This window comes from Cygnus atratus, chromosome 1 (assembly GCF_013377495.2).
Source record: "Cygnus atratus isolate AKBS03 ecotype Queensland, Australia chromosome 1, CAtr_DNAZoo_HiC_assembly, whole genome shotgun sequence".
Lineage (NCBI taxonomy): Eukaryota > Metazoa > Chordata > Aves > Anseriformes > Anatidae > Cygnus > Cygnus atratus.
Genome location: NC_066362.1, coordinates 101,360,906 through 101,374,605, shown reverse-complemented (window position 1 = coordinate 101,374,605; position 13,700 = coordinate 101,360,906). Strand labels below are relative to the sequence as shown.

Sequence of the window (13,700 nt, the reverse complement as noted above, 5' to 3'; positions counted from 1 at the left end):
TGTCACGGCTACTGTCAAAAGCGAAATGTAATTATAAGAGACAGAATTTGGAAACGATGCAAGGGAATTGGAATAGAGACCTTCCAAAGGATGTTGCCAAAGATGCAAACGGTCAGGACTTAATGCAGCCTATACTGTGTGAGAGATTAACATTGATCTGGGAACCCCACTCTCACTGATGCCATGAATGTCTCAGATTTTATGTTCACTGGCAGTGTACAAAACAACTGGGACTGAATGCTATGGAAATATGGTACATATTGGGTCTTTGCTACTCTCCTCACCTATAGTTCTGAAGTAGTAAATGATAGAGTAGGTGTATAAAAACTGCCAGGTCTGTATTGTTGTGACCTCATTTCTGTTTCCACCTTCTCTCTTTCCTCAACCAGTATTACTGTGTGAAGGCCTATGCTTTGATACTGAAACACTTCAAGCAACCTCCGAACATTTCAAGGGAGTAGTGAGTGTCTATTAGAGATGGTGGAAACTACAGAGAATCTTCATGGATTCTAATGCTGGCATCAATGCAAGAAGAGTGTTCGGAATGGGTTGGCTCTGGATGATCTGCTTCTTTCATCTAGTCACCTCTCTAGAAGGTAAGAGTAGATTTTATGAAATGCAAGAACTTAACAGGTTTTTCTCCGGAGGAAAAAAAAAAAAGTGTGTTCTCCAGAATGCTTATCACAGTAAAGATAAGCATTAAGCAAATACCTTTGTGTTTTTTGATGGTTTCACTATCTCCTGAGATATAAAAGATACTAATATTGTTTCTAGTGTAACAGGCAACAACACCTCATATGAAGATCTAGTCCCATTAATGGATACTTCTACTGTCTGTTTCAGTAGTAACACTCTCAAATACTAAACTTCGTGCCCCATGAATAAGCTTGTTGTTTATGCTTTGCATGTATTTGATTCCTGTGTTAATGTTCTTGCACCATGTTTGTTTTGAGAAAGTCTCTAAAGGTTTATGCTGACTTACAAGGCAGCATCCAGTGGGCTACAGGAATTTTTGCCTCCACAATCTGAACAACATGTCCCATGTAATAGACGTGGAGAGAATACTTTGCATTAATGGGAAGAGGCAGTTTGGATTGAGCCAGCAGAGGAGGAGGCAAGGAGAGAGACCAGGGATGAGATGATTGAGTAAAGACAGGAAGGTGAGAAGAAAGGCCAAGAAAAGAGGATAAGGAAGAACAGATGATAGGAGGGATGATAATTAGAACAGGAGATGAGATGGCAGCTATGAGAGTGATTTAGAGAAGGGCAGAGGTATTGTAAACCATCCTCCTGTTTGTTCAAAGAAATATCCTTGCAGCTACACTTGTTCACTGAACTGCACTGCATTGTACTGAATGTTCATCTCGCATACATGAAAGCCTCTGAAAAAGGAGAGAAGAGAGAAGGGGAATCAAAGGGAGACAGGGCAGGAAAGACCTGGAGGGAGGGGAACAAAACTGTGGGAGATATAAGAAAAAGCGAGCGGAGAATGGAAAGAAAAAAAAATAATTGATTTTTCTATTTAATAGTGAAGAAGAAAGCATTCCTTCACTTAATAGGAGGGGAGAAGAGCAGAGTGGAATTGAGTGGGGGAAGTTCAGAGGGAAAATAATTTATATAACATTATACACTAATACCTAAGTCTCTGAAACTGTTCATTAATGATATTTAAATTAAATACTTTAAGAGTTGTTATTCCCTTGTGTAACTGAGATAGAGAAGGTGGGGAAAATGTCCTTCTTCCGCAAATACGAAGTAATTCAGTGACGCCTGTAGGAACATTTTCTGAATTCAGTGGTCTCTCCTGAAAGTTTCTAGTCATGAAAGAATTTAGAAAATGCTGTTTGATACAACCTCACAGATCACATGATTTAAATGTCTTTATCAGAATAAGACAGTAAAATTCTGCCTATGGAGAAGTACAGCTGCCCAGGAGCTGAAATGCAACTCAGTTCAGTCAGGGGAGACAGGACCTTGTGTTGTGACAGTATTATTTAGAACTAGGATTGCTCCCCAAAGCTAATTAGTATCACAGATGTAAGTATTTTTGTTTTGGTCAAAAGACAAAGAATTATTATACATTAGGGGAAGGACAGTTAAGTGATGATTGACATGTAAAAAGTTTTGCTACAGTTATCCATAAGAAAGGAAAAAGAGCCATGGCCATTTTGTTAACTCATGATTATATATAGTAGAAACCTGAAACTTCAGATTAGAGGTTTAAATTGAGAAAGCCCCTTTGGTCTTTAAGAAACCTGACCAAAAAAAAAAGAAAAGTTTTAAATCATAACTAAAATATGTCTCAACACTAGCAGAAGATGATTGACTGAGTAGGTAAAATCAATGAAGATAATTTTTCTTCAAGTTTTTATCAGGCATTCTTGTTTCAAACTAAATGTTGTTTGAAATTTTCTATCAGTGGAAAAACAATATTGTTAAAACCTTGATATAAATGGTTAAGAAATAAAAGGAGAAGCTGGAGAGCGGAATAGAAAAATAGCCAAATTATTCACACCATCTTTCTATACATTCTAAAGAGAGCGAATACTTTTTAGGCAGAATGCTTTTCAAGTATAATGAAGGCAGTACCCTTTTGCAAGACCTAATGGAACTTTAAGACTCCTCAGAAAAAGTTCTTACATGCAATTTAAAATGATTTTGTTCTTGTTAGTGGTGTTTTTTTTGTGCATAAAAAGGAATTATCAGGCTGAATTCATTTGATACAGTTGCAGAATTAAGCATGTCTGTCCAAATTTTTCCAGACATGATTTTTAGAGTAGAGAGCAATCTGCATGGGAAGCATAAGGCAAAACCATTTTGGAAACAGAAGGCATTTGTAAACTTCTCATTTCAACTTTATAAAAGGAAACAAGATTGCACAATGGTTCTCATTAAGATTGTGTTTCCCGGTGTTTGTGGCACTTCAAGGGTTTTTGAGGTTTTAATTTGGGGAGCATTATTTTTTAGCTACACACTGGGTGATAAAATGATTTTTTTCCTTGTTTTTGAAAAATCCTTAACTAAAAATGCACAGAAATTATATTTCTGTCAGTAGCTATGTATGCACGTTATTATTGTTTACAGTTTGTCATGTAAGATTTTTGGCAAGTTAACTTTATTAATCATAAAAGGTAGGGTAGCTTAGAATTTCAGAATGCCTGATGGGCTACAGTCAAAATATAGGACAGCAAGTCAAAACTTTCTAATTAAATAGTTCTTACTAAGACAGAGTTAAATTTTCTGTGGAATGTTACTTTTGTTTCAACAGAGTTAGAAATGATTACAGCTATAAACGCAAGTGTAACTCATTTTGCAGAACTCATTAAATATCTGCAAAATGAATGATATGTTCTGCATATGAATGACTATGTTTGTTTTACAGCAAATGGTCAAGCCTGTGGAATGGCTGGACAGTCTTTCTAAATGTCTTCTGGAAGCTCAAGATAGAGAGAGGTTAATTGTGCTGCTTTGGTAACAACTTTTCACATTAGTGTACCTCCATAGCAAAAGGGAATATGGTCACAAAAAGTTGTGAGGTCAGGTATTCTTATTTAATTTTTCCCCTACCTTTTCTGTTAACTGGTTGACATCTTGGTTTATTGAAAATAGCTTAGATTGCTCAAAGTGGCTTGACATGAAGTGAAGGAAAACTTTTTTTTTTCCTCAAAGGTAATCTTTGGAGTAAAAAATGCTTGGCAGAGATAGGATCAACCTCACTAAACTGAGAAAAGATATTTTCTGAAAAAGGATGGCTGACCTCAAAAAGAAGGCTTTAAACTAGGAATGACATGGGAGGGAGAGAGTAACCAGCAGCCCTGTGAAGCGGTGAACAAAGGGCATGCAGTGGTATGACAGGGAGGGAATCACAAAATCAACTAAATGGGTCTTAATGTGGGATCACCTCCAGCACTTGCTTGTAGGCAAGGAAGTTCCTATAGGGAACATTTTGCAGAAATCCCTCAGACCCTTTTTAAGAATGCAACACACTGGGGTGCCTCTCTTACATGCCTGTGTACCAAGGCATACAGTATGTAGAATAAATTATGAGTTACAGATGTGTGCACAGTTGCAGGGCTATGACCTTATTGGAATCGGAGTAGTGGTGGATGGCTCCCATGACTGGAGTGCTGCAAATTTTGTTTCAAATGAGTGTTTCAAATGAGGAGTGTTCAAATGAGTGTTTCAAATGAGGAGTGTTTCAAATTAGTGATAAGTAATGGCAGTACTGCAAATCTGAAAGTCTTGAGCTGAGCTTCAGACTTTTAGAACAACCTATCAGAAGATTTCTAAAGTTAGTAGACACAAGCTCATACTTGCCTTCTCATTTAGATTCATGCTTCCAAAGCCTTCTTTTATGTTTGATGACCAGATCCTTGCTTTGTACATAAAGGTGTGTTGGGTTTATGTGGCAAGGTTTTGGTAGCAGGGGGCTGCAGGGGTGGACTCTGTGAGAAGAGGCCAGAAGCTGCCCCATGTTAGATAAGGCAGCACCGAACAGTTCTTTAAGAACTGCTCCATTACGGGTCCATACCATGGGGTCCATCTGTTGGGAGCAAACTGCTCCAACATGGGTCCCCCACAGGCGACAGCTCCCCCCAGACTCCCTGTTCCTGCGTGGGCTCCTCTCCATGGGCTGCTCCTGCGGGGGCTCTCCATGGTCCGCAGCCTTCTCCAGGCCACATCCACCTGCTCCACCGGGGGCTCCTCCACGGGCTGCAGCATGGATATCTGCTCTACCGTGGGACCCATGGGCTGCAGGGGGACAGTCAGCTCCACCAGGGGCCTCTCCACAGGCCACAGGGGAACTTCAGCTGCAGCACCTAGAGCACCTCCTGCCCTCCTTCTGCACTGACCTTGGTGTCTGCAGGACTGTTTCTCACTCCTTACTCTCCCAGCAGCTGTTCCCCAGCAGTTTTTTTCCCTTTCTTAAATCTGCTCTCATAGAGGCACAGACATCACTTACTGGCTTAGTGCTGGCCAGCAGCAGGTTTCTTTGGAGCCAGCTGAAACTGGCCGTTACCTAGCATGGGGCAGCTTCTGGATTCTTCTCACAGAGGCCACTCCTGCAGCCCCCCACTACCAAAACCTTGCCTCACAAACCCAATACAGATCAGTTTGGGAAGAACGGCATCTTGTGGGAGGGACCCCATGCTGGAGCAGGGGAAGAGAGTGACTGTGAAGGAGCGGCAGTTACGAAGTGTCATAGACTGACCACAGTTCTGTTCCCCTTCGCCACTTGTGGGGTGGAGGTAGGAGAGGGCGGGTGGGGGGAAGGTGTTTTTAGTTTGTTTTTAGTTTCTCACTGCTCTAGCTTGTTAGTAATAGTTAATAAATTACATTAATCTCCCTGTGCTGAGTCTGTTTTGACCGTGATGATAATCGTTGAGTGATCTCCCTGTCCTTATCTCAACCCTTGAGCCCCTTCCATCGTATTTTTTCCCCCTTTCCGTTTGAGGAGGGGAAGTGAGAGAGCACTTGTAGTGGAGCTCAGCTTCCCAGCTGAGTAAAACCACCACACTCTTTAAGGATATTCTTTGAAGAGTCCAGTTGGATAATACCCTGGAGAGAAGAGGGGCCCAAGAAATCTGGGTAATATTTAAGGATCACCTCCTCCAAGCTCAAGGGTACTCCTTCCCAATGAATAGGAAGTCAGGCAAAAAAGCCTGCATGGATGAACAAGCTCTTGGAGAAACTCTAACACAAGTAGAAAGCCTATAGAGGATGGAAGAAAGGTGGACTGGAAGGAATACAGAGACATTGTCCAAGGGATGAAGTTAAAAAAGCTAAAGCACAAATGGAATTGAATCTGGTCAGAGACACCAAAGACAACATGAAAAGCTTCTGTAAGTACATTGGTGACAAAATGAAGACTAGGAAATATGTGGGTCCATTGCTGAATGAGATGGGGGACCTGGTAACACAGGACGAGGAAAAAGCTGATGTACTGAATGCATTCTTTGACTCAGTCTTTACCAGCAAGACCAGCCTTCAGGATTCCCAGAGAGCCTGGGGAAAGGCTGGAGCAAGGAAGATATACCCTTGCAGTAGGAGAGTCAGATCAGGGAGTACTTAGGCAAACTGGACTTTCAGAAGTATATTGGCTCTGATGGGATGCACCTATGAGTGCTGAGGGATGTAGCAGATGTCATTGCAAGGCCGCTGTCAGTAATCTTTGATCAATCATGGTAACTGGGAGAAGTGCTCAAAGACTGGAAGAAAGCAAATATCACTCCTGTGTTCAAGAAGGGCAAGAAGGAGGACCTAGAGAACTTCAGGTTGGCCAGCCTCACTTTGATCCTGAGGAAGGCGATGGAGCTGCTAATTCTGGAAGCCATTTCCAGGCTCATGAAGGAGAAGAAAATCATCTGGAGTAGTCAGCATGGCTTCAGCAAGAGGAAGTCATGGATGACCAACAAGTTTCTGCACTGAGAAGACTGGCCTGGTGGATGAGGGGAGAGTCATGGTTGTTATCTTCCTGGACTGTCTCCTATATGATCTTCATAGACAAGCTGTGAGTGTATGAGCTCTATGGGCAGACAGTGAGGTAGATTGAAAACTGGCTTAACAGCTAGCTGTTCCCAGAGCATGGTGATCAGTAGTGCATAGTCTAGTTGGAGGCCATCAACTAGCAGTGTACCCTAGGGGTCCCTGTTGAGTCTGGTTTTGTTTAACATCTTCATTAACAATCTGGGTGATGGGGCAGAGTGTACTCTCAGCAACTTTACAGGTGATACAAAACTTAGAGGAGTGACTGATACACCAGAGGGTTTTGCCGCCATCCAGAGGGACCTGGACAATCTGGAGAAATGGGCTGACAGGAAGCTCATATAGTTCAAGAAGGGGAAGTCCTGCACCTGAGGAGGAACAGCCCCAGGCACCAGTACATGCTGGGCACTGACCACCTGGAAAGCAGCTTTGCAGAAAACACACTGGGGTTCTTGGTGGTCACCTAGTTGAACATGAGCCAGCAATGTGCCCTTGCTGCTATGAATGGGCTTCATTAGGCAAAGTATCGCCAACATGTCCCTGGAGATGATCCTTCCCCTGTAATCACTACTGTTTAGTCCCCACCTGAAGTAGTGTGTCCAGTTCTGGGCTCTCCAGTATAAGAGAAATGTGGCTTTACAGGAGAGTCCAACAAACAGCCATGAAGGTGATTAAGGGACTGGATCATCACTCATAGGAGGTAAGGCTGAAAGAGTTGCGAGTTTTTAGCCTAGAGAAGAGATGGCTCAGGAGGATCTTATGAATGTATTTGAGTACCTGAAGGGAAGGTACAAAGAGGACAAGATTTTTTCAGTGTTGCCCAGTGATGAGACAGGAGGCAGTGAGAACAAACTGAAACACAGGAGATTCTGTCTGAACATCAGAAAACACCTCTTTACTCTGCAGATGACTGGACAAAATAACATGTTGCCTAGAAAGGTTCTGGAGTCCCCCTCCTTAGAAATATTTAAAGGTTGCCTGGACATAGTCCTGTGCAACCTGTTCTAGGTGTTCCTGCTTGAGCAGGGGGTTGGGCCAGATGACTCCTAGATGACCTAAACCATTCTGTCATTCTGTGGAATACCACTGACTTTTGTTTTTGTTATATAAAAAGGAATATTGTAATGGATTTTAGTTTACTTCAAGGAGAAAAAAAAAAAGTAAGATTACCTTTTTACTTCCATTGTTTGTGATTTGCATGAGTTATTAAAATCCTAGCAAATATTTTTCTGTTATGAAGACATAACAGACATATTTTTCTGTTATGAAGACATAACCAGGTGGATAGATGATGGAAAAGCAGTGGACATGGTCTGTCTTGATTTCAGTAAAGCATTTAACACCGTCTCCCACAGCATCCTCGCAGCTAAACTGAGGAAGGGTGGTCTGGATGATCGGGTAGTGAGGTGGACTGTGAACTGGCTGAAGGAAAGAAGCCAGAAGGTTGTGGTCAATGGGATAGAGTCAGTTTGGAGTCCTGTATCTAGTGGAGTCCCTTGAGGGTCAGTACTGGGACGAATATTGTTCAATATATTCCCTCATCCAAGTCATTGATGAATAGAGTGCAGTGTCAGCAAATTTGCTGATGACACTAAACTGGGAGGAGTGGCTGACATGCCAGAAGACTGTGCTGCCATCCAGTGGGACCTCAACAGGTTGGAGAATTGAGCGGGGAGAAGTTTAATTAAATATAAAAAGGACAAGTATAGAGTCCTGCATCTGGGCGAGAACAACTCCACCCACCAGTATAAGTCGGGGACTGCCCTGCTGGAGAGCAGTGAAGGGGAGAAGGACCTGGGGGTCCTGGTGGACAGCGGGATGACCATGAGCCAGCACTGTGCCCCTGTGACCAAGAAGGTCAATGGCATCCTGGGATGTATTAGAAAGGGTGTGGTTAGTAGGTTGAGAGAGGTTCTCCTCCCCCTCTACTCTGCTCTGGTAAGACCACATCTGGAATATTGTGTCCAGTTCTGGGTCCCTCAGTTCAAGAAGGACAGGGAACTGCTTGAGAGAGTCCAGCGCAGAGCCATGAGGATGATTAAGGGAGTGGAGCATCTCCCTTACGAGGAAAGGCTGAGGGAGCTGGGTTTCTTTAGCTTGGAGAAGAGGAGACTGAGGGGTGACCTTATTAATGTTTATAAATATATAAAGGATGAGTGTCAGGAGGAAGGAACCAGGCTCTTCTTGGTGACATCTAATGATAGGAAAAGGGGTAGTGGGTGCAAGCTGGAACATAGGAGGTTCCGCTTAAATGTGAGAAGAAACTTTTTCATGGTGAGGGTGACAGAACACTGGAACAGGCTGCCCAGGGGGGTTGTGGAGTCTCCTTTTCTGGAGACATTCAAAACCCACCGGGACACATTCCTGTGTGACGTGATCTAGGTGTTCCTGCTCCGGCAGGGGGATTGGACTAGATGATCTTTTAAGGTCCCTTTCAATCCCTAACATTCTGTGATTCTGTGGTGTTCTTTGCAGTTCTTTCATGACACTTCTCTACATGCTATATTTTTTGTCACATGCCCAGAGCAGAGGAATCTCCTCTTGTAAACAACAGAAGATGGATGGGACTGGGTTGGATGTACAGCTGGTTTGGAAGAGGAGGAGTTTTGAGGTTATCCCAGTGGTCAGTCTCAGCAGTTCCACTTTATTTGTTTTCTTCCATAATAGTTTACTCACTAGTTTTTGAGCTAGCACATCCTCATTCCCACATATGGTGTATACTATAGCCTTATGCTGAAGCTGTTCACAAGCTTCTGGCTAGTCCTTTCTGCTTGGAGGCCTGTAGGACTGTAGAAGCTATTCATGCTGCAGCTAACACTTTATATTTAAAGCTATTTAAAGCTTCAGGGAAAAGGAACAGCATTCTTATAATACACAGTATCTGGGACTTTCAGTGTATGCTTTAGTAAAACCACAGAAGACCCAAGCTGACTTGTTAATATTTCTGAAACAAACAAATAAACAAAAAAACACAAAAACATAAATAAGCTTTGAACATCATATTGTACTGTTATCAAAAGTAGCTAGTTTGATGGCAGTGGAATTAGGCAGTTGGGTAAGTTCTAGACTCAACAGTTGGTTATTTGCAGAATGAAGATCTTAAGCTGTGGAGGAATACATATTATACTGTATTACTAGGAAAGTTGCAGTTACTAATTTAATTTGATTGCATATGCAAAGCTGAAACTAAGCATTCAATGCCTCTTTTTTTTCCTTTGTTTCCGGTTTTCTACATTTCCTGACATCAACAGGGGATTTAAAAAAAATAGAATAAAATACAACACTCAAATCATGGAAGTTCCCCAAAAGCTTTAATGTAAGACTGAGAAAATGAAAGAGAAAAATGAAGCTTAAATGCTGTGGTACCTTACAAATAGCTGTGTAGTTCCCAGCCTGAACTATCTGGCTGTCACTTATGTCTTTCATGGATGTTACATAATTCCTGACTGAGGTGTGAGAACTCCTCAATGCTGATGACAGCTTCGATACATTGATAGACAGCATTTTGCTCTCACATAGCAAGTGGTCAAAAATTATTTTACTGCATGGAACTCACTAGATATATATTCCATTGACTCCACATGACTTTTTTATTAATTACATGTGAGTACAGGTGTGATAGTGGAATATTCATTACCAGAATGACTTCACAGTATAGATTTATCTTAAAAAAAAAATCAAACTCATTTGTCTCATATAGGTTGGTTTTGTATATATTCTGTAATATAAGGAGGCATATTTTATAACTAGCTTATTTTGTCATGTTAAGTCATAGCTGAACTGTAAAGAAGACTTTTTGTTATAAAAATAATAGCAAACTTTTTATTCAGTGGTTATGACAAAGTGGGAAATTTACTCGGAGGGTGGGGCCCCCAACACAAGAATCATAGAATCGTAGAAGCACTAAGGTTGGAAAAGACCTCCAAGATCATCTGGTCCAACCATACCCCTACCACCAATGTCACCCACTAAACCATGTCCCTAAGCACCATGTCCAACTTTTCCTTAAACATTCCCAGGGATGGTGACTTCACCACATCCCTGGGCAACTTGTTCCAATGCTTGACTACTCTTTCAGAGAAGAATTTCTCCTAATTACCAACCTAAACCACCCCTGGCACAACTTAAGGCCATTCCCTCTAGTCCTATCGCTAGTTATCTGTGAGAAGAGGCCAATCCCCAGCTCCCCAACACTTCCTTTGAGGTAGTTGTAGAGAGCAATAAGGTCACCACCGAGCCTCCTCTTCTCCACACTAAACAACCCCAGTTCCCTCAGCCACTCCTCATAGTTCTTGTGTTCCAGGCCCTTTTCCAGCTTCATAGCCCTTCTCTTGACACGCTGTATGGCCTCGATGTCTTTCTTGTAGTGAGGGGCCCAAAACTGAAGACAGTATTCGAAGTGCGGCCTCACCAGAGCATAGTACAGGGAAACGATCACCTCCCTAATCCTGCTGGCTATGCTATTCCAATAGAAGCCAGGATGCTGTTGGCTTTCTTGGCCACCTGAGCACACTGTCAGCTCATGTTCAGGTGAGCATCGACTAGCACCCCCAGATCCTTTTCCTCTGCACAGCTTTCAAGCCACTCTGCACCAAGCCTGTAGCTTTGCATGGGGTTGTTGTGGCCAAAGTGCAGGACCTGGCACTTAGCCATGTTGAACCTCATCCCACTGGCCTCTGCCCATGGATCTAACCCGTCCAGGTCCCTCTGCAGGGCCTTCCTATCCTCCAGCAAATCAATACTTCCCCCCAGCTTGGTGTTGTCTGCAAACTTATGGAGGGTATACTCAATTCCCTCATCCAAATTATCAATGAAGGTATCAAAGAGGATGGGCCCCAACACCGTCCCCTGGGGAATACCACTGGTGACCGGTCTTTCTATTTCTGGCAATCCGCCTGGGATATTTTGCACTGCTTTTGAAGCTGGGAACTGCAGCTGCTCCTCAGGAAAGCCTAAGAAATATAAGATCTCATGTAGGAATATAGGAAACATAAGTTCTGGGCCATGCTGAAACCTGAAGCCTGATTAACCATGATCACTTGATCATGTTTACCTTAGGATGGGTTTACTCTGTCCTTTCTGATGATTTCTCCCCTTTCAAAGGAGGGCTGTTCCACTGTCTAAGTGGAGTACTGGGAGTACACATAACCCAGCAACTGGGACTGTTCTGTGGCAAATCTGCACTGGTCAAGGGCACTCATCCTACCAGACTTTCAAAGTACAGTGGTGGACTTTTATCTGAGAGCAAAGACTGCAGCTCTGTCTGGGGCGTCTGCACGATCTACCCCAGCAGTGGCCAATGCCTTCACCCAGACAGAGCTGCTGAAGCGAGAGGCTGCTGTGCTCAGACTTCAGGAATTGCTTAGACCTTTCTCCTGGGGCAGGGACAGGGAGCAGACCTGCACGCAAAAGGTGTGCCTAGGTGGAGGACCTCCTGCAGTAGGTGGCTGAACTACAGGAGGCAGTGAGAAGGCTGCATAACATTAGGAAGGCTGAGATGGAGTTAAATTGAACACAGTCTACAGTGGACCCACAGCTCATGGCCAAAGAGCCAAAAACTCCCCCACCGGCACACACTGAAGGGAGTAGGGCCAATAACACAGAAAAATTGAAGCTTGCAATAGCAAGGACCAGCAGGAGGGAGAGACTTCCCCTGAAGCAAGGTGTGCCGTTGCAGAACCACTTCACCAGTCTGCAGACTGGTGAGGAAAGACGTGTCACATCAGGAGAAATGCTGGAGCTGACTAAGCCAGCCCAATCTGCTCCCCGAATAACAACCAATGCAACTAAGAAAAGACAAAGGGTGATAGCAGTAGGTCACTCTCTTCTGAGAGGTACAGAGGCACCTATTTGCCAACCTGATGCACTCTCTGGAGAGGTATGTTGCTTCACAGGCTTTTAACAGGAATGTCACTGAGAAACTACCAAACCTCATACAGCCCCCTGATACAGCTGTTGTTGTTTCACATGGGCACCAGTGATAACAACCAGAAGTCTGAGAAGTATCAGGAGGGATAACAGAGCACTGGTGGCAGCAGTAAAGGGCTCAGGAGCACAGGTATTTTTTCATCAGTCCTCCTGGTCAAAAGAAGGGGATTTGAGAGGGCCGGTCAAATCTGGCGAGTCAAAAAGCAGTTACAGGGCTGCTGGTACCACAGCCAGGGGTTCATCTACTCAGACCATTGGACTCACTTTGAGAAACCTCATCTACTGGGGGCTGATGGGGTCCATCTGTCACAGGAGGGGAAAAGATCTTCAGTCACAGGCTTGCCAAGCTGGTGAAGAGGGCTTTAAACTAAAATTGCTAGAGGAGGGGAACCTCAATCCATCCAACTCCTACCAGTTTGATGCTAGTGCCAGCAGTAGATGCCCAGAGCCAAGAGAAGGATCACAAATCAGCAGGAGAGCACCCGAAGAGCAGCATGAAGGAATTCCAGCCACCCCAACCAGTAAGTCAGCTTCATCAGGGGCCCAACTCAAATGCCTCTATGCAAAGGCACATAACACAGGGAATAAATGAGGAGTTAGAGATGTGCACATGCCTGCAAGACTATGATCTTATTGGTATCACAGAGACATGGTGGGATGGCTCCAATGACTGGAGTGTTGGAATGGAAGGATACAGGTTCTTCAGGAAGGACAGGCAGGGGAGATGAGGAGGGGGTGTCACCCTCTATGTCAGTGAGCAGCTGGAGTGCATGGAGCTGCACCTAAGGATGGATGAGAAGGTGAACAGGAGCTTATGGGTCAGGATTAAAGGGAGGACAGGGACAGGTGATATTTTGATGGGGGTCTCTAACAAGTCACTCAACCAGGATGACCAACCAGATGAGCCCCTCTATAGACAGATAGGAGCAGCCTCACATTCACAAGCCCTGGTCCTCATGGAAGACTTCAGCAACCATGATATTTGTTGGAGGGACAACAAAGCAGGGCATAAGCAATCCAAGACATTCCTGGAATATGTTAATGATAACTTCCTTCTCCAAGTGATAAAGGAGCCAAGGAAGAGAGGTGATATTCTGGACCTCATTCTCACCAACAAGGAGGGGCTTGTGGGGAATGTGAAGTTCAAGGCAGCCTTGGCTGCAGTGACCATGAAGTGGTGGACTTCAAAATCCTTAGGGCAGCAAGGAGGGTGCCCAGCAAGCTCACTGAACTGGACTTCAGGAGAGCATACTTTGTCTTCTTCAGGGATCTGTGTGGTAGAATAG

At 43.8% G+C, this 13,700-nt stretch overlaps 1 protein-coding gene across 1 annotated transcript in view; it reads left to right on the top strand.

Moving 5' to 3' along the window:
* Positions 1 to 502: 502 nt before the first annotated feature.
* The window catches only part of LOC118247545 (ephrin type-B receptor 5), a 64,449-nt gene continuing 51,251 nt past the window's right edge, over positions 503 to 13,700 (top strand). Inside the window, exon 1 of the mRNA XM_035545597.1 lies at positions 503 to 596. Within this exon, the coding sequence (XP_035401490.1) occupies positions 503 to 596 (94 nt within the window). The remainder of the gene's footprint in view (positions 597 to 13,700) is intronic.